Raw genomic sequence first — 21,368 nt, forward strand, 5'->3', positions numbered from 1 at the left:
TTCCAACTGTGCAAATGTCTCTTCAAACGGGAAGGATTGGCAGCTACGTGGCGAAGTGGAATATGAGCGGAAAAGGCGACCGTGGGCTCAGGTCGTTTTATGGGCCAGTCCTTTGGCAGCCCTTGCCTGGACTTCGCGGGAGCAGCGTCTGTTTATGTCCGCGTAACCGAGTGAGCGAATGCAGCAGCGACGAAAGAAAGAAAACGGAGCCGAGCGCCTAGAGAAGGGTGAGGTTGGGTGCGACATGTGCGGCTACGGCGTCATCTCTCTCACTGCTTTTCCCTCACACAAGTCTCATGCGTCGCCACCAAGGAGCGCCCTCCTCTGACAGTTTCCCCAGACGCTGTTCCTTTCTCTGCTAATCCAAACCACGTGACATTTGCGCGGGTGGTTCAAACACGATGCGCCACAATACGCTCGCTGCTCCCTCCTGCTAGGCTAATCCGAACCTGGTGTCGTTCTTCTTCTGTCTAAATTTGTTGCGCTTTAAATTTGTACTATGGAGTACCAACTAGCTCGAACCCTCACGTTGTTAAGTTATAATCCGAACCATAGGACATTTGCGCGGGAGGTTCAAACACGATTTGCACCATGCTGGCTGGCGGCGGATAGCAGCGTGATAGCAGCAGAGTAGCGCACGCCGCCGTACGTTGGCTGATCACGCGAACACTTCCTGAGACGCAGCAGAAATGCGGCGTGACCGAGAAGACTGCAGCTCGCGCTGCGGACAAATTTCATGTTAGGGAGTATACTAATCGTCAGTGCATTTTTTACGCCTCTCTGTGCTTCCGTTTATTTTTCGCAATCATCTGATAACAGCACTACCACCATTAGCTGCCGACTGGAGGCGAGGGGGAAAATAGTTGTGAAAGAGGTGTCACCGGTGGTGAGGAGCAGCCTCGGAGCGGCGTCGAGTGACACCGGGGTTAATATTGGGGGTCATATATATATACTGCTTTGCTGTAAAAATAAATGATAATGAAGTCTGCAGAGTGAAAATAATAAGTAGCGGAGGTATAGAAACCCTAATTCGAAGGATGAATAATCGAGGAGCTCTGAAATGCCGCGTGCTGAATTTGCGTTTTATTGCAGTTCTGTACAGGCGACCATGGACAAGGCGAATAAGTTAGAGCTTTGGCACTGGGTACGCTGGGCGCGCAGCTGGCTGGTGTCAGGTCATCCTGCGACCGGCAGTCCAATGGTGGCCGTGGTGCGTGGAGGCCGCCACAGGGGGCGGCGCCGGAGACCCGATGTCATAGCAGATGCACACGCAGCAGGACGGGAAGCGGAACCAGTCGGCGAAGATGCCGCGGCACTCATTTCTTGGATCGAAAGCCAGCAGCCGGTGGAGTCGAAACTGCTGCTCGCATCGGCAGCCGTCGCGGCAGAACATCTGTTGGTTCTCGAACCTGCGTGCACCGCACAAAGCAACTCAGATCAAGCATGCCGCGTCAGCACTCATCACGGCAAAGTCGAAATTCAGCTTAGGGCCACAAATCTCCTGTCTGTATGAAGTTTTATAGTACGTGAGCTTCCTGTGGTCGCTTAAATTGCAAATTGCAAATGGAAATACTTGGAAACACGTATGATAGCGTTAAGGCATATATCCGATGGAAGTGCCACGTATAGCTGAAACAAAGATGAAAAATTCTAGGTTAGTCGAAGATATAGTTGGCGTTGTTTTCGGTGCACCGAGATATTAGCGATAATTGTGAAGATTCTGATAGGTAACTGTTGGTACACAAAACAACTGACCAAGGTGCGGTGTCTTGCGAAACGTCACAGAAGGAAGTCCTTTCTGTTAATGAATTGTTGTTGCGTGTACCTGCCATGTTCTCAAAAAGGCTAACCTACTGGCACCATTATTCGCCCCATAATCAGTATTTGTATATAGAGCCCTGCACTTCTGACCAGACAGTTCGCCTTGAGGCTGAAGTCGCATTTCCGCGGTTTCTCACCAATCAATAGCATTCCCGCTTAACCAAGTGACATTGGCAACCGTAATTCCTGCTCAGTGGTAACATCTGGGCGGTGGTTTTAGTGTAAACATCTTTATTTCGCAACCACCTGATTATGAGCACACCACATTATAAGCAGACCAGAATACGCACACCATATATATATGTATATATATTGTATATATACAATATATATATATTGTATATACACTATATATATATATATATATTGAAGCGGGGTTTATTGGACCACTAACGAGCAGTTAGAGCTGCGGAGAAGCCGAGATTCTTCGTGCTAAGCAAGCAAGGTCCGACGCGATACAGGATCGGCCCGTGCGCCAAGCGCTTCTTCTTCCTTCTCGTCGTCGGGCGTGTACCACACCGAATATCCCCAACGGGGAATTGTCCTTGGATAGACGACTGTGCCAATTGCTGATATTGCGTCCATAATCAACGCTACAATATTCGCCCCCGGTGAAAAAGGAGCCATCCTGGCGACTCAAGGGGACGAGGAGACCACAGGATCGTAATACTCTTTCAGCCGGTTGGCGTGAACTATCTCGCGTCCACGGTGTCGACGGTCGGGTGCGGGCGCAACCGGTTCGATGAGGTAATTCACTGGTGATGTTTGCTTGACGACTCTGTAGGGTCCATGATATTTTGCAACAAGCTTCGGTGAGAGACCGGGTGTAGGGCATGGCACCCAAAGCCAGACAAGTGAATCAGGCCTATAGGTGGGAGCCGCGGTGGAAGCGTCGAGATTATGCTTCTGGTGTTGCTGGTGTTCAGATGTGAGCGAGCGGGCGAGCTGACGGCACTCTTCGGCATGCTTGACTACTTCCGAAATGGGTGCGAACTCGGTGTGATCTGGGCGATACGGCAAAATTGTGTCAAGGGTGCACGCCGGCTCCCGTCCGTAGAGCAGGAAAAAAGGTGACAATCCCCTCGTCGTCTGCGTAGCCGTGTTGTAGGCGTACGTGACAAAGGGAAGTATCACGTCCCAGTCAGAATGGTCCGACGCCACGTACATCGAAAGCATATCACTCAAAGTGCGGTTAAATCGTTCTGTGAGTCCATTCGTCTGCGGGTGGTAAGACGACGTAGTTCGGTGAACAATTCGACATTCCCGCAGGAGGGCTTCGATGACTTCCGACAGGAAGACGCGACCTCGGTCACTGAGCAGCTCTCGAGGAGCACCATGGCGAAGTATGAAACGGCGTAACAGGAAGGACGTGACGTCACGTGCCGTGGCAGCTGCTAGAGCAGCGGTTTCTGCATAGTGCGTAAGGTGATCCACTGCCACAATGACCCAATGGTTGCCAGCAGCTGTGCACGGTAGGGGGCCGTAAAGGTCTATCCCAATGCGATCGAACGGTCTTTCGGGGCACGGCAATGGCTGCAGCGGACCCGATACGGACCCGCCACTGATACGTTTTTAACACACCGGCGTGAGCGCAGCTGGGGTCAGCGTGGAAGGATGCGCATATGGCCGTGCGCAAATGGCGAGGTATTACGAGTAACCATTTGCGACCTCCTGATAGGTAGTTGCGCCTGAAGAGCATTTCGTCGCGGAGTGCAAAGTGGGCAGCTTGTCGGCGCAGCGCACGCGATTCTTGAGCAGAGGACACACCAGAGAGGAAGTCAATAAGCGAAGCAATCCAGGGGTCCTTGCGCTGCTCAGCTGGCATGTCCGTGATGTCGAGGGACGACAGGCCGGCATCAACAGAAACGGAGCGCGAGTCTTCCGCCGGTAGGGGGGAGCGAGACAGAGCGTCAGCGTCTGAATGCTTCCGGCCGGAACGGTACAGCACACGGATGTCATGCTCTTGAAGTCGCAGAGCCCAGCGACCAAGGCGGCCAGAGGGGTCTTTGAGCGACGACAACCAGCACAATGCGTGATGGTCCGTCACAACGTCGAAAGGACGGCCGTACAAATATGGTCGAAATTTCGTAAGCGCTCATACGATGGCCAAACACTCCTTTTCCGTGACCGAATAATTTAACTCAGCTTTTGTGAGCGTATGACTGGAATAAGCGGCGACATAATCATTAAAACCAGCTTTTCGTTGGGCAAGCACTGCACCGATTCCGGCGCCGCTGGCATCCGTGTGGATTTCTGTTGGCGCGGTAGGGTCAAAGTCTCGCACAATAGGCGGGGAAGTAAGCAGTCGCCGTAACTTCGCGAAGGCTTCATCGCAATCCCTCGACCAAGCGCCAATACCGCTTTCCTTGCCGAGAAGCGCCGTCAAGATCGCAATTATGACGGCACAGTTGCGAATGAAGCGGCGGAAATATGAACATAGTCCAATAAAGCTCCGTAGGGCCTTCATGGTGGTCGGTTTAGGGAACTCGGTGACCGCGCGAAGTTTGGTGGCGTCGGGAAGAATTCCCTCCTTCGACACAACGTGGCCCAGTATGGTCAACTTTCGCGCCGCAAAGTGGCATTTCTTCATGTTGAGTTGCAATCTGGAATTGGCAAGGCAAGTCAAAACCTGCTCCAGGCGCCTCAAGTGAGTGTCGAAGTCGGGAGAAAAAACGACTATGTCATCGAGATAACAGAGACACGTTTTCAACTTCACGCCACGCAAAATGGTGTCCATCATCCTCTCCAACGTGGCAGGAGCTTTGCACAGGCCAAACGGCATCACGTTAAATTCATACAGGCCGTCAGGAGTGATGAACGCCGTTTTCGCGCGATCGGCCTCCGCCATGGGTACCTGCCAATATCCAGACCGCAGATCAAGGGAAGAAAAAAAAAAAACTCGGCGTCTTGTAAACTGTCAAGGGCATCGTCGATCCGTGGTAAAGGATAGACATTTGCGCTGCTGAGCACGAGGTCGCGGGTTCGATTCCCGGCCGCGGCGGCCGCTTTTCTGATGGAGGCGAAAAGCAAAAACGCCCGTGTGTACGAGATTTCGGCGCACGATAAAGATCCCCAGGTAGTCAAAATTAATCCGGAGCCCTCCACTACGGCGCGCCTCATCGCCTGCGTTGCGTCGGCGCGTTAAACCCCACAATCAATCAATCAGCGGGGGGTAAAGGATAGACATCCTTCCGCGTGATGCTGTTCAGACGGCGATAATCTACGCAAAAGCGGATGGAACCGTCCTTTTTTCATTACTAAACAGCGCAACAAAAACACGGAGTTTAGCTGAGGTACACAGGACGAGCGCTGACTTCCAACTGATCTTTCATTGAAAAAACACATATTTATACCCCACACACCTACACACACGTGCCATAAATGCACACAACCAAACAAGCGATTCATCATAGCGGTGCTATGACGCGCCACACACGCTCTAAAAATTCCCATTAAAAACACACGCACTTGAAATGATAATAAGCCCTCTCAAGCCATGACACACGTGTTGCGCCCCCAGATTATTTTCTACGTTGCGTTCCTTCCCACTTGTAAAAAATCAAGTTCCTTGCCTGACAGAGCAACCGAAGGTACGCTGACGCATTTTTCCCCCAACCGAGCAATTTTCGCTGCCTCCACTATCTCCCTTGTCATCTGGTCACTATGGCGCTGAATGACTTCGCATTTGTCGAACATGGGAATGCACTTTCCGGTGGTGCCTTTGCAATCAAGGCAGTGAATGCCTAACTGCCCTTTGACACTTGTTCGTACAATAGGAGAGTTTCTGCGAATTCTGATGGGAAAACTCATGGGTAGGAATAATGAACATAGTTATAAAAATTATGAAGCCGCCGATTTTAATCGAGGGAAAAGCACGTTAGCTTTCCGTAACTTTCATTAATCCCAAGTGTGGCTGACCCAAACTTATAAATGAGATAAGATTCCCGAGCCGAGATAAGATACGACGAGCCGAAATCATCAAAGTGAGAAGTCGCGACCAGACAAGACGACAACGCCACCCCCCTGCCCCGTTCGCCGGCGCGTCTTCTCAAGGGCTTTGGACGTTGCTTCATGACGTCGGCGGGCATGGCTGTTCCGGGGCCAGTGTTCACCAAGCTCTTCATCATCATCTTTGGTGGCAACGACGTCTTCACTGTGTATTATCATTTCATCGTTCGTACTCACTACACTCCCTCACCTACAAAGGCCTCGACCGGGACGGTCTCCCTCGACGGCGGGGTTATGTTACTAGACGACCACTAGGATGCGATCAACGAGGAAGAAGAAGCAGGGCAGGCGCGCAGCCAGCGCCGGTTCTGCCTCATGGCCGGCATCTTGTAAATAGTGATAATACATCGTTCGCCCACCTCATGGTTCACGTCCTTTGTCCTGCCACCACGTAACAATATTAATATATGTATGTATATATATATATATATATATATATATATATATATATATATATATATATATATATATATATATATATATATATATATATATATATAGATACGGGACGAGGGACTCAGTAAGGACACATATCAAGGTTGCAGTCGTCAATGCCAGTGCTATTCGGCTGTTTTCGAGATATTTAATAGTGCCGAATGACGCGTGTTTGTCATGTTTCTTTTAGTACAGTGCTAAATAGGCGAAAATATAAGTCGAGAAAAAATCCGCCGTTTTTCCGGGAGCGGGAGTCGAACCCACATCTCCGCATAACGCGTGCGGTGCGTTAACCAATTACGCTACCCCGCAGCGGCTCCCCTCTCGACTTTTACCTGGGGGGTTTATATTTACAAGTGCTCTGAGGCCGGTCAACTAGCGCCACCCCTCGACTACCGCGGGAGACGTAGAACGTCTTTTTTCCCAGCGGCCGCCACGTAAGACGTGGTCGGAGGTCGGGGTTAGCAATTGGCATATCCGAACTGCTGGAGCCAGAGTCCTCGTAATGCATGTAGCAGAACAGAAAGATACGGGACGAGGGACTCAGTAAGGACACATATCAAGGTTGCAGTCGTCAATGCCAGTGCTATTCGGCTGTTTTCGAGATATTTAATAGTGCCGAATGACGCGTGTTTGTCATGTTTCTTTTAGTACAGTGCTAAATAGGCGAAAATATAAGTCGAGAAAAAATCCGCCGTTTTTCCGGGAGCGGGAGTCGAACCCACATCTCCGCATAACGCGTGCGGTGCGTTAACCAATTACGCTACCCCGCAGCGGCTCCCCTCTCGACTTTTACCTGGGGGGTTTATATTTACAAGTGCTCTGAGGCCGGTCAACTAGCGCCACCCCTCGACTACCGCGGGAGACGTAGAACGTCTTTTTTCCCAGCGGCCGCCACGTAAGACGTGGTCGGAGGTCGGGGTTAGCAATTGGCATATCCGAACTGCTGGAGCCAGAGTCCTCGTAATGCATGTAGCAGAACAGAAAGATACGGGACGAGGGACTCAGTAAGGACACATATCAAGGTTGCAGTCGTCAATGCCAGTGCTATTCGGCTGTTTTCGAGATATTTAATAGTGCCGAATGACGCGTGTTTGTCATGTTTCTTTTAGTACAGTGCTAAATAGGCGAAAATATAAGTCGAGAAAAAATCCGCCGTTTTTCCGGGAGCGGGAGTCGAACCCACATCTCCGCATAACGCGTGCGGTGCGTTAACCAATTACGCTACCCCGCAGCGGCTCCCCTCTCGACTTTTACCTGGGGGGTTTATATTTACAAGTGCTCTGAGGCCGGTCAACTAGCGCCACCCCTCGACTACCGCGGGAGACGTAGAACGTCTTTTTTCCCAGCGGCCGCCACGTAAGACGTGGTCGGAGGTCGGGGTTAGCAATTGGCATATCCGAACTGCTGGAGCCAGAGTCCTCGTAATGCATGTAGCAGAACAGAAAGATACGGGACGAGGGACTCAGTAAGGACACATATCAAGGTTGCAGTCGTCAATGCCAGTGCTATTCGGCTGTTTTCGAGATATTTAATAGTGCCGAATGACGCGTGTTTGTCATGTTTCTTTTAGTACAGTGCTAAATAGGCGAAAATATAAGTCGAGAAAAAATCCGCCGTTTTTCCGGGAGCGGGAGTCGAACCCACATCTCCGCATAACGCGTGCGGTGCGTTAACCAATTACGCTACCCCGCAGCGGCTCCCCTCTCGACTTTTACCTGGGGGGTTTATATTTACAAGTGCTCTGAGGCCGGTCAACTAGCGCCACCCCTCGACTACCGCGGGAGACGTAGAACGTCTTTTTTCCCAGCGGCCGCCACGTAAGACGTGGTCGGAGGTCGGGGTTAGCAATTGGCATATCCGAACTGCTGGAGCCAGAGTCCTCGTAATGCATGTAGCAGAACAGAAAGATACGGGACGAGGGACTCAGTAAGGACACATATCAAGGTTGCAGTCGTCAATGCCAGTGCTATTCGGCTGTTTTCGAGATATTTAATAGTGCCGAATGACGCGTGTTTGTCATGTTTCTTTTAGTACAGTGCTAAATAGGCGAAAATATAAGTCGAGAAAAAATCCGCCGTTTTTCCGGGAGCGGGAGTCGAACCCACATCTCCGCATAACGCGTGCGGTGCGTTAACCAATTACGCTACCCCGCAGCGGCTCCCCTCTCGACTTTTACCTGGGGGGTTTATATTTACAAGTGCTCTGAGGCCGGTCAACTAGCGCCACCCCTCGACTACCGCGGGAGACGTAGAACGTCTTTTTTCCCAGCGGCCGCCACGTAAGACGTGGTCGGAGGTCGGGGTTAGCAATTGGCATATCCGAACTGCTGGAGCCAGAGTCCTCGTAATGCATGTAGCAGAACAGAAAGATACGGGACGAGGGACTCAGTAAGGACACATATCAAGGTTGCAGTCGTCAATGCCAGTGCTATTCGGCTGTTTTCGAGATATTTAATAGTGCCGAATGACGCGTGTTTGTCATGTTTCTTTTAGTACAGTGCTAAATAGGCGAAAATATAAGTCGAGAAAAAATCCGCCGTTTTTCCGGGAGCGGGAGTCGAACCCACATCTCCGCATAACGCGTGCGGTGCGTTAACCAATTACGCTACCCCGCAGCGGCTCCCCTCTCGACTTTTACCTGGGGGGTTTATATTTACAAGTGCTCTGAGGCCGGTCAACTAGCGCCACCCCTCGACTACCGCGGGAGACGTAGAACGTCTTTTTTCCCAGCGGCCGCCACGTAAGACGTGGTCGGAGGTCGGGGTTAGCAATTGGCATATCCGAACTGCTGGAGCCAGAGTCCTCGTAATGCATGTAGCAGAACAGAAAGATACGGGACGAGGGACTCAGTAAGGACACATATCAAGGTTGCAGTCGTCAATGCCAGTGCTATTCGGCTGTTTTCGAGATATTTAATAGTGCCGAATGACGCGTGTTTGTCATGTTTCTTTTAGTACAGTGCTAAATAGGCGAAAATATAAGTCGAGAAAAAATCCGCCGTTTTTCCGGGAGCGGGAGTCGAACCCACATCTCCGCATAACGCGTGCGGTGCGTTAACCAATTACGCTACCCCGCAGCGGCTCCCCTCTCGACTTTTACCTGGGGGGTTTATATTTACAAGTGCTCTGAGGCCGGTCAACTAGCGCCACCCCTCGACTACCGCGGGAGACGTAGAACGTCTTTTTTCCCAGCGGCCGCCACGTAAGACGTGGTCGGAGGTCGGGGTTAGCAATTGGCATATCCGAACTGCTGGAGCCAGAGTCCTCGTAATGCATGTAGCAGAACAGAAAGATACGGGACGAGGGACTCAGTAAGGACACATATCAAGGTTGCAGTCGTCAATGCCAGTGCTATTCGGCTGTTTTCGAGATATTTAATAGTGCCGAATGACGCGTGTTTGTCATGTTTCTTTTAGTACAGTGCTAAATAGGCGAAAATATAAGTCGAGAAAAAATCCGCCGTTTTTCCGGGAGCGGGAGTCGAACCCACATCTCCGCATAACGCGTGCGGTGCGTTAACCAATTACGCTACCCCGCAGCGGCTCCCCTCTCGACTTTTACCTGGGGGGTTTATATTTACAAGTGCTCTGAGGCCGGTCAACTAGCGCCACCCCTCGACTACCGCGGGAGACGTAGAACGTCTTTTTTCCCAGCGGCCGCCACGTAAGACGTGGTCGGAGGTCGGGGTTAGCAATTGGCATATCCGAACTGCTGGAGCCAGAGTCCTCGTAATGCATGTAGCAGAACAGAAAGATACGGGACGAGGGACTCAGTAAGGACACATATCAAGGTTGCAGTCGTCAATGCCAGTGCTATTCGGCTGTTTTCGAGATATTTAATAGTGCCGAATGACGCGTGTTTGTCATGTTTCTTTTAGTACAGTGCTAAATAGGCGAAAATATAAGTCGAGAAAAAATCCGCCGTTTTTCCGGGAGCGGGAGTCGAACCCACATCTCCGCATAACGCGTGCGGTGCGTTAACCAATTACGCTACCCCGCAGCGGCTCCCCTCTCGACTTTTACCTGGGGGGTTTATATTTACAAGTGCTCTGAGGCCGGTCAACTAGCGCCACCCCTCGACATGACAAACACGCGTCATTCGGCACTATTAAATATCTCGAAAACAGCCGAATAGCACTGGCATTGACGACTGCAACCTTGATATGTGTCCTTACTGAGTCCCTCGTCCCGTATCTTTCTGTTCTGCTACATGCATTACGAGGACTCTGGCTCCAGCAGTTCGGATATGCCAATTGCTAACCCCGACCTCCGACCACGTCTTACGTGGCGGCCGCTGGGAAAAAAGACGTTCTACGTCTCCCGCGGTAGTCGAGGGGTGGCGCTAGTTGACCGGCCTCAGAGCACTTGTAAATATAAACCCCCCAGGTAAAAGTCGAGAGGGGAGCCGCTGCGGGGTAGCGTAATTGGTTAACGCACCGCACGCGTTATGCGGAGATGTGGGTTCGACTCCCGCTCCCGGAAAAACGGCGGATTTTTTCTCGACTTATATTTTCGCCTATTTAGCACTGTACTAAAAGAAACATGACAAACACGCGTCATTCGGCACTATTAAATATCTCGAAAACAGCCGAATAGCACTGGCATTGACGACTGCAACCTTGATATGTGTCCTTACTGAGTCCCTCGTCCCGTATCTTTCTGTTCTGCTACATGCATTACGAGGACTCTGGCTCCAGCAGTTCGGATATGCCAATTGCTAACCCCGACCTCCGACCACGTCTTACGTGGCGGCCGCTGGGAAAAAAGACGTTCTACGTCTCCCGCGGTAGTCGAGGGGTGGCGCTAGTTGACCGGCCTCAGAGCACTTGTAAATATAAACCCCCCAGGTAAAAGTCGAGAGGGGAGCCGCTGCGGGGTAGCGTAATTGGTTAACGCACCGCACGCGTTATGCGGAGATGTGGGTTCGACTCCCGCTCCCGGAAAAACGGCGGATTTTTTCTCGACTTATATTTTCGCCTATTTAGCACTGTACTAAAAGAAACATGACAAACACGCGTCATTCGGCACTATTAAATATCTCGAAAACAGCCGAATAGCACTGGCATTGACGACTGCAACCTTGATATGTGTCCTTACTGAGTCCCTCGTCCCGTATCTTTCTGTTCTGCTACATGCATTACGAGGACTCTGGCTCCAGCAGTTCGGATATGCCAATTGCTAACCCCGACCTCCGACCACGTCTTACGTGGCGGCCGCTGGGAAAAAAGACGTTCTACGTCTCCCGCGGTAGTCGAGGGGTGGCGCTAGTTGACCGGCCTCAGAGCACTTGTAAATATAAACCCCCCAGGTAAAAGTCGAGAGGGGAGCCGCTGCGGGGTAGCGTAATTGGTTAACGCACCGCACGCGTTATGCGGAGATGTGGGTTCGACTCCCGCTCCCGGAAAAACGGCGGATTTTTTCTCGACTTATATTTTCGCCTATTTAGCACTGTACTAAAAGAAACATGACAAACACGCGTCATTCGGCACTATTAAATATCTCGAAAACAGCCGAATAGCACTGGCATTGACGACTGCAACCTTGATATGTGTCCTTACTGAGTCCCTCGTCCCGTATCTTTCTGTTCTGCTACATGCATTACGAGGACTCTGGCTCCAGCAGTTCGGATATGCCAATTGCTAACCCCGACCTCCGACCACGTCTTACGTGGCGGCCGCTGGGAAAAAAGACGTTCTACGTCTCCCGCGGTAGTCGAGGGGTGGCGCTAGTTGACCGGCCTCAGAGCACTTGTAAATATAAACCCCCCAGGTAAAAGTCGAGAGGGGAGCCGCTGCGGGGTAGCGTAATTGGTTAACGCACCGCACGCGTTATGCGGAGATGTGGGTTCGACTCCCGCTCCCGGAAAAACGGCGGATTTTTTCTCGACTTATATTTTCGCCTATTTAGCACTGTACTAAAAGAAACATGACAAACACGCGTCATTCGGCACTATTAAATATCTCGAAAACAGCCGAATAGCACTGGCATTGACGACTGCAACCTTGATATGTGTCCTTACTGAGTCCCTCGTCCCGTATCTTTCTGTTCTGCTACATGCATTACGAGGACTCTGGCTCCAGCAGTTCGGATATGCCAATTGCTAACCCCGACCTCCGACCACGTCTTACGTGGCGGCCGCTGGGAAAAAAGACGTTCTACGTCTCCCGCGGTAGTCGAGGGGTGGCGCTAGTTGACCGGCCTCAGAGCACTTGTAAATATAAACCCCCCAGGTAAAAGTCGAGAGGGGAGCCGCTGCGGGGTAGCGTAATTGGTTAACGCACCGCACGCGTTATGCGGAGATGTGGGTTCGACTCCCGCTCCCGGAAAAACGGCGGATTTTTTCTCGACTTATATTTTCGCCTATTTAGCACTGTACTAAAAGAAACATGACAAACACGCGTCATTCGGCACTATTAAATATCTCGAAAACAGCCGAATAGCACTGGCATTGACGACTGCAACCTTGATATGTGTCCTTACTGAGTCCCTCGTCCCGTATCTTTCTGTTCTGCTACATGCATTACGAGGACTCTGGCTCCAGCAGTTCGGATATGCCAATTGCTAACCCCGACCTCCGACCACGTCTTACGTGGCGGCCGCTGGGAAAAAAGACGTTCTACGTCTCCCGCGGTAGTCGAGGGGTGGCGCTAGTTGACCGGCCTCAGAGCACTTGTAAATATAAACCCCCCAGGTAAAAGTCGAGAGGGGAGCCGCTGCGGGGTAGCGTAATTGGTTAACGCACCGCACGCGTTATGCGGAGATGTGGGTTCGACTCCCGCTCCCGGAAAAACGGCGGATTTTTTCTCGACTTATATTTTCGCCTATTTAGCACTGTACTAAAAGAAACATGACAAACACGCGTCATTCGGCACTATTAAATATCTCGAAAACAGCCGAATAGCACTGGCATTGACGACTGCAACCTTGATATGTGTCCTTACTGAGTCCCTCGTCCCGTATCTTTCTGTTCTGCTACATGCATTACGAGGACTCTGGCTCCAGCAGTTCGGATATGCCAATTGCTAACCCCGACCTCCGACCACGTCTTACGTGGCGGCCGCTGGGAAAAAAGACGTTCTACGTCTCCCGCGGTAGTCGAGGGGTGGCGCTAGTTGACCGGCCTCAGAGCACTTGTAAATATAAACCCCCCAGGTAAAAGTCGAGAGGGGAGCCGCTGCGGGGTAGCGTAATTGGTTAACGCACCGCACGCGTTATGCGGAGATGTGGGTTCGACTCCCGCTCCCGGAAAAACGGCGGATTTTTTCTCGACTTATATTTTCGCCTATTTAGCACTGTACTAAAAGAAACATGACAAACACGCGTCATTCGGCACTATTAAATATCTCGAAAACAGCCGAATAGCACTGGCATTGACGACTGCAACCTTGATATGTGTCCTTACTGAGTCCCTCGTCCCGTATCTTTCTGTTCTGCTACATGCATTACGAGGACTCTGGCTCCAGCAGTTCGGATATGCCAATTGCTAACCCCGACCTCCGACCACGTCTTACGTGGCGGCCGCTGGGAAAAAAGACGTTCTACGTCTCCCGCGGTAGTCGAGGGGTGGCGCTAGTTGACCGGCCTCAGAGCACTTGTAAATATAAACCCCCCAGGTAAAAGTCGAGAGGGGAGCCGCTGCGGGGTAGCGTAATTGGTTAACGCACCGCACGCGTTATGCGGAGATGTGGGTTCGACTCCCGCTCCCGGAAAAACGGCGGATTTTTTCTCGACTTATATTTTCGCCTATTTAGCACTGTACTAAAAGAAACATGACAAACACGCGTCATTCGGCACTATTAAATATCTCGAAAACAGCCGAATAGCACTGGCATTGACGACTGCAACCTTGATATGTGTCCTTACTGAGTCCCTCGTCCCGTATCTTTCTGTTCTGCTACATGCATTACGAGGACTCTGGCTCCAGCAGTTCGGATATGCCAATTGCTAACCCCGACCTCCGACCACGTCTTACGTGGCGGCCGCTGGGAAAAAAGACGTTCTACGTCTCCCGCGGTAGTCGAGGGGTGGCGCTAGTTGACCGGCCTCAGAGCACTTGTAAATATAAACCCCCCAGGTAAAAGTCGAGAGGGGAGCCGCTGCGGGGTAGCGTAATTGGTTAACGCACCGCACGCGTTATGCGGAGATGTGGGTTCGACTCCCGCTCCCGGAAAAACGGCGGATTTTTTCTCGACTTATATTTTCGCCTATTTAGCACTGTACTAAAAGAAACATGACAAACACGCGTCATTCGGCACTATTAAATATCTCGAAAACAGCCGAATAGCACTGGCATTGACGACTGCAACCTTGATATGTGTCCTTACTGAGTCCCTCGTCCCGTATCTTTCTGTTCTGCTACATGCATTACGAGGACTCTGGCTCCAGCAGTTCGGATATGCCAATTGCTAACCCCGACCTCCGACCACGTCTTACGTGGCGGCCGCTGGGAAAAAAGACGTTCTACGTCTCCCGCGGTAGTCGAGGGGTGGCGCTAGTTGACCGGCCTCAGAGCACTTGTAAATATAAACCCCCCAGGTAAAAGTCGAGAGGGGAGCCGCTGCGGGGTAGCGTAATTGGTTAACGCACCGCACGCGTTATGCGGAGATGTGGGTTCGACTCCCGCTCCCGGAAAAACGGCGGATTTTTTCTCGACTTATATTTTCGCCTATTTAGCACTGTACTAAAAGAAACATGACAAACACGCGTCATTCGGCACTATTAAATATCTCGAAAACAGCCGAATAGCACTGGCATTGACGACTGCAACCTTGATATATATATATATATATATATATATATATATATATATCGTTGCAAGCAACAGTTTCTTGGATCCCGGTAAAATTTATGCAAAAAAAGGGGACACACGTCGAAAACGGAATGGTTTTTTTCCTTTTTCGACGTGTTTCCCCTTTTGTTTCCATATATATATATATATATATATATATATATAGCGAATCAGAAAATGGGAAATGAGGGGCTCGGTGAAATAAGGGTTGGCAGTCAAGAAAACCTCGGAAAGCAAAGGGGAGGTTGTGGTGAGTCATAGAAACAGATGAAGAATTTTTGGAGTCAGAAAGAAAAAATTGGTGAAAAAATGCCCGCCGGGTGGGATCCGAACCCACGACCTCCAGAATACCGGTCTGGTGCGATAACCACTACGCTACCGGCGGGGCTGTTTCCCCACCAGTTTCTCGGGTATTTATGTAAGATATTTTTTTCCTGTTCTTGGGGGTGGTAGCTAGCACCACTCGGACTACACGGGGTGAAGGGGACCTTCTTTTTAATCTCCGGGCCGTGACTCGAGTGCCTACGACATGTCCAGAGTGGTCGACCAGCGTTGAACCCTCTTAAGCTACCTTTGGCACCAAGACTGCCAAGACAGAGGCCCTCGCTAAGCATGTAGCGAATCAGAAAACGGGAAATGAGGGGCTCGGTGAAATAAGAAAGTTAATAAGGGTTGGCAGTCAAGAAAACCTCGGAAAGCAAAGGGGAGGTTGAGGTGAGTCATAGAAACAGATGAAGAATTTTTGGAGTCAGAAAGAAAAAATTGGTGAAAAAATTCCCGTCGGGTGGGATCCGAACCCACGACCTCCAGAATACCGGTCTGGTGCGATAACCACTACGCTACCGGCGGGGCTGTTTCCCCACCAGTTTCTCGGCTATTAATGTAAGATATTTTTTTTCCTGTTCTTGGGGGTGGTAGCCAGGACCCACGCCTTTCGGTGGGGACCGAACCTACGCCATCGAAAGGCGTGGGTTCGGTCCCCACTCTGGGCGCGTGTTTTTCTTTCTTTCTTTCCACGTAAATAATAAAAAAAATATAACTTCACTAACGGTCAAAAATAGTCTAACCATTCCTCTATGCCTCCTTTGGCGTTGTAGACTGCCGGCATTTGTTTCCGTATTTCCTAATCGAGCCCCTCATTTCTATATTATGTATATATATATATATATATATATATATATATATATATATATATATATATATAAGCACACCACATACAATCCAGCGCATCAAAAGATACTGAAAGGTTTTCAAACATGCTCAAGATAGAATGCAACTACATGGTTTAGTTTGCATTATTTCGTTTACAAAGGAAGGTAGTGTCTGAAAAATCCTGAGAATACTGAGTGTGATAAGCTGACTTTGCGAGGCTGATCTGTGAGCGTCTCTCTTCCTGCCGTATGCGTCGACATAGTGCAGGTAACAAACTCATCACTCCACAAAGGAAGAAAACACCAGTAACAACGTCCCGTGGTTAAGGGGTTGCCCTGTTCAGCACGAGAATGCTGGTTCGATTCCCGGAATCTGTGGCCGCTTTTGTGATGGAAGGGAAAAGCAAAAACGACCGTGTTCGAAATTTCGGCGCACGTTAAAGATTCCCAGGTGTCAAAATTATTCCGGAGCCCTTGACTACGGCGGGCCTCATTGCCTGCGTTGCGTGGGCGTGTTAAACCCTACAATCAATCAATACCAATATCTCATACCAAGAATCGTAAGCCGAGAAGCCTGAGCAACTCATGCTTCCCTCGCGCACACAAGGTATACCTCCTGCACTCCCTCATGTCCAATTCTGACGATCCGATACACTCCTGGCGTTCCTCCCGATCAGAATGTTCTGGGGTCTACGTTTATCTTCCAACTCACCAAAGCTTGCTCTCAACTTGCTCATTTCGTACAACGTGTCCGTCACCAACAGCTGGGACTCAGAGAGAATAGCACTTGCAAGCCCATGCAAGCTTTGTTGCTTAGTCACATGACATACGGGGCGACTAAGAAATCCGCTGAACTCAGAAAGCTGACATCTTAGTACCAACAGCCTTCAAGGCAGCCCTTCACCTGCCCACCTTTACACCCACATATAAACTTCCCAAAATGGTCACTTACAACGCCAAAGCGTGGTTCTTTGAAGTACAACACGCCATTTAAGTTCATCGGTTCAAGATACGACTTACCCGATTTCCATTTGGACGTGGACTTCACATCGTCCCTATCCCGAGACAGAGGGACGCAACTCACAACAGGGGAACAAGACCAGCCAGGGTCCGCACCCTACAAATAAGGCTGGCCCACACCTTCCATTTACATATCCTGCGCACACTCGACATGACCGTCGCCTGCCGGTTGTGGCCCCCAACTCCACGGGTGTCACGGCGACTGCTGCAGGTACCGTGCATGGGATCTCTCCCACAACTCCTGGCATCACCATAACTTAGGCGGATCCACGCACTGCACTCGATATCCCCTCACGACTGGTAGTGACTCTTCAGCCTGCGTACGCCACCGTCGAGGATCAGCTGCTCTTGCAACAATCGAAATTCTGCAAAAACTTCCCCCTCGAGTATTCAACGCAGCATTATGGACGCGTTCTCAGACCGAGCTGCGGGAAAATAAAGCAGCTCATGCCACAGCCAGTGAGACGCACACACAACCGAGTACCCCCAGCATACCATAGACGACATCACTGCAAAGCACAGAACGACACTGACTGAAGCTATGCGCGCCCAGTTCAGACATCTCCGCTACGAATATCCTGCACCACACTCCTGCCTTAGTCACGCAGAAGCATACACTCGGCGATGCCTACAAACACATACCAACTACAACTGTACAGAACTTCACGACATTGCACCTTCACTATACCTCATCCCTCTAAACCGTGCAATAACCCAGAAGACATTGCATTCGCTCACTTCCCAAGTTCAAGTTCAAGTTTCAAGTTTATTTGAGACATGTAAATTACATGGCTGAGGAGGAGTGACAAAAAGCCCCGCAGCTTAGCGGCTTGACAACGCTCCCTTCCCACCCCTATAAAACCAAACTCTCACTCCTTGCCTTGAGGAGCGGGAGAGGCTGCTGACAAGCCCCAACTACGAAGATGAAGCTATGATGGTCTAACGTGCACTGATGGTGGCGTATTCTCGCGGTCTGTTGGACATAAGAGCTGACTACGTCCACTTCTCGGACTATTTTTCTCTATAGTAGAAGTTTATACTCAAGCGTCATGAATCCCTACAACCGTAATTGGCCACAGCCCTAACATAAATTCTCAACAGTATTTGCTGAAATCGCGTATTCTTAAAGGAGCCATGAAGACAAAATACAAGTTAGGTTTATTAAAAAGACGGCTTGGTCCCGATAACAATGATACCAATATCATCGCAATCTTCGAATAAATAACGGAGATATTAAAGAAAACGTGTGAAGCAGTCGCGACCCCCTAGTCAATTTCCCGCAACTTTTCCATGACGTCACGGAACCTTGTTTGTGCAATTGGCGGCCACCTAACTGACCTGTCGCGACGACACATGACTGGACGTCTTTAATGGGGCCTCTAGTTCCATTTGACCGCATCACTTGAATGCTAACATCCAATTAACGCACTGAAAATTATGTTTTATTGTTGGTCCGTATGACGTCATTCTTGCTCATAACACGTCACTGTGGCGCAAAATTTGAAAGTTTTTAAATACTTCTTGCTTTTTTGTTAAAAAACATCTTTTGTGGCTGTAATGAAGCTGAGTGAGATACTGAATCCTAGTTCTTTCAAATTAAACGAAGTTGTATTTTCTCTTCATGGCTCCTTTAACAACATTTGGTATAAAGAAAACCCCGCATATATGCCGTCGCCATTCAATGTCTGTTGTAGCCAGGGGCGTAGCCAGAAATTATTTTCGGGGGGCCCGCGGTCGACCAAAAGGTGGGACGGGAAAATGTGTAGGCAAGGCTTAATTTTCAAACGAAGCTTGAAATAACTGACTTTAACATGCGATTTGTGTATGCTGAACGCTAGCAGAAAAGCCCACCTTAAGGAGCTTAGATGATAATGATAATGAGGATGACCTAAATTCCCCTTCGCTGGTCTATGGGTAGGCCACGGGTGTTTCGTTCGTCCTTAGAGCAGGCGGTCATGCGGGCACGCGCTCGTGAGCGTGATCATGAGTGTGCTCGTGTGTGGCGTGCGGACCCCGAAGTTCATTAGGCGGAAGTGGAGGCCAACACTGGGTGTTTACTATCAAGCTTCGCGTGTTTTAGATTTTACTTTGGGAAACGGACTAATAAGTTCTTTTATCAGCTATGAAGTACAGTCGAGAACGATTTGAAGGTTATCGCACCATCATCATGGCGGCCACGCGTGCCACCGTCCTATGGTTTCGTTTCGGGACTATGAAAATCAAGATTTAGCAGTCTTTTCTCCCTTGTTGGCTGTTCCATGCTACAACAATGACCCACACGACTGACTTGCCGCGCTTTGGGTTGCTAGCTTTACATTCGTTGTTATCAAGCACAGACTCGGTTTCCTGTTATCTACGCCGACAATAACGAAATTGGCATGGAAGGTTTGCTAAAGCTGGTGTACTGTCTGCTTCATTTGAAAGAGTAGCTTTCCCGGTTAACCTTCGAATCGCGGTGAACTGTACGTGTGGCTCATTCGTATAGCTCATTCGTATAGCATTCGTATTATGGCGGCGAAGGTAGCAAACGTGCGTCTTCGTCCTTCAGTAATCGCCTTTTTGTTAATTTTTTCGCTAGTAACGTGAGTAGTAAACTTACGCTTAGCGGAACACCTCATTGCACTGCTGTTGAATGTTGAGCTTGTCACGTTTCATAAATTTTATTGTATTCCTATCCGTTAAATCGAATAGACATGGCTTCAGTAAAATTCTGGTACGTTAAGCAAATACGGAATGCTGATGCAAACCAAGAGGTAGGGCAAGGAAACAATGGAATAGTGCCAAAAAGACAGAGCTGCGTAATAAAGAGAATTGTACAGTTTTGTTGATGTGGAGTAAATAGAAGATGGGCAGAGCAATGCTTTTCATACAGCAGAAATTATGTATCTGCAATAGTTAATGAAATGCGATGTGTGTAGAAAAATAACCCTATCAAGGATTGAGAGTTGACTGAACAAAATAGAGTGACATGCTCTGTCATGTGATTATACTTTGTACCAGCGTAAAGGCAAGGAACGACACGCTAAAGTGCACACCCGCCGCGGTGGCGAAGGCGTTGCGCTGCTGAACACGAGGTCGCGGGTTCGATTCCCGGACGCTTTTTTGATGGAGGCGAAAAGCAAAAACACCCGTTTGTGCGACATTTCGGCGCGCGTTAAAGATCCCCAGGTGGTCTAAATTAATCCGGAGCTCTCCACTACGGCGCGCCTCATCGCCTGCGTTGCGTCGGCGCGTTAAACCCTACAGTCAACGCTAGAGTACATCTACATGTATGCCTATATAAGGTTTTTCCTGATGTTCCGCCATTTTCAGGCCGTGCAGTTCCGCCAGCGAAACAGCGGGACTGCCTCGATCGGCTCGCGGCAGGTTCCCTGCGCTGCTCGGTGTATCCGACGCGAAATGCAGCCGGGCTGTGTATGTTGACATGTACAGCATCTGCAGCGCTCACAGGAATCAGACGTTGACGTAGCCCTTGTTTTCAGTTTTATATGAGCAAGAATGTCCTTAAAACTGCAGGTTCCGCGCCTGCAGGCGACTTCAGGCGGTTCTTCAGGCTACTTAAACCGCACCACAGCCTGGCACAAGACATTTATGGGGGGGGGGGGGGGGGGGTGGCGAGGGCACGGGCCCAGTGTGCCCTCCCCCCCCCCCCCCCCCTGGCTACGCCCCTGGTTGTAGCCGTTAACGCTTGCAGAAAGTTTTCCCGCCGTTGATTAAAATATCTGCTTTGAATGGTATTCCACCGAAAACTGCAACGCTATGTTCAATGATGTATTGAAATCAGAGCATTAAGGTAAAGGGGCGAGCCGATTAACCACGACATTCGTTAACAGAACACACGCTTCAACCGTGAACTTGTGGACAGGTAGTTCTGTGTTGTATACTTTTTGTTGTATATACGTGTAACAGGGATAACTCGTGCGTAACATTATTTGTGCACGTTTCTGATTATTATGAGGTTGAACTCGCCCACCATACACAGGCGATGAGGTGCGCCGTAGAGAGGGCTCCAGATAAATTTTGACCACTATAGGGGATGTTTACGTGGGCAAAAATCTCCAACGCACGGGCGTTTTCGGTTTTTCGCCGCCATCAGATTTGTGCAGGTTCGCCAAACAGCTCCAAGGATGTGTACGGCGCATTTT

The 21,368-nt window shown here is 50.0% G+C and overlaps 1 protein-coding gene across 2 annotated transcripts in view; it reads right to left on the reverse strand.

Annotated features, from left to right (window-relative positions):
• Nucleotides 1–1,071: 1,071 nt before the first annotated feature.
• Spz4 (Spaetzle domain-containing protein 4) overlaps nucleotides 1,072–21,368 on the reverse strand; it is a 253,324-nt gene continuing 233,027 nt past the window's right edge. For both annotated transcript variants that reach the window (XM_077706035.1, XM_077706028.1), the window contains exon 7: nucleotides 1,072–1,409. In XM_077706035.1, the coding sequence (XP_077562161.1) occupies nucleotides 1,177–1,409 (233 nt within the window). In that variant the 3' untranslated portion in view covers nucleotides 1,072–1,176. The remainder of the gene's footprint in view (nucleotides 1,410–21,368) is intronic.

Source organism: Haemaphysalis longicornis, unplaced genomic scaffold (assembly GCF_048455015.1).
Source record: "Haemaphysalis longicornis isolate Haplotype H1 unplaced genomic scaffold, Haemaphysalis longicornis Haplotype H1 scaffold_1, whole genome shotgun sequence".
Taxonomy (NCBI): Eukaryota; Metazoa; Arthropoda; class Arachnida; order Ixodida; family Ixodidae; genus Haemaphysalis; species Haemaphysalis longicornis.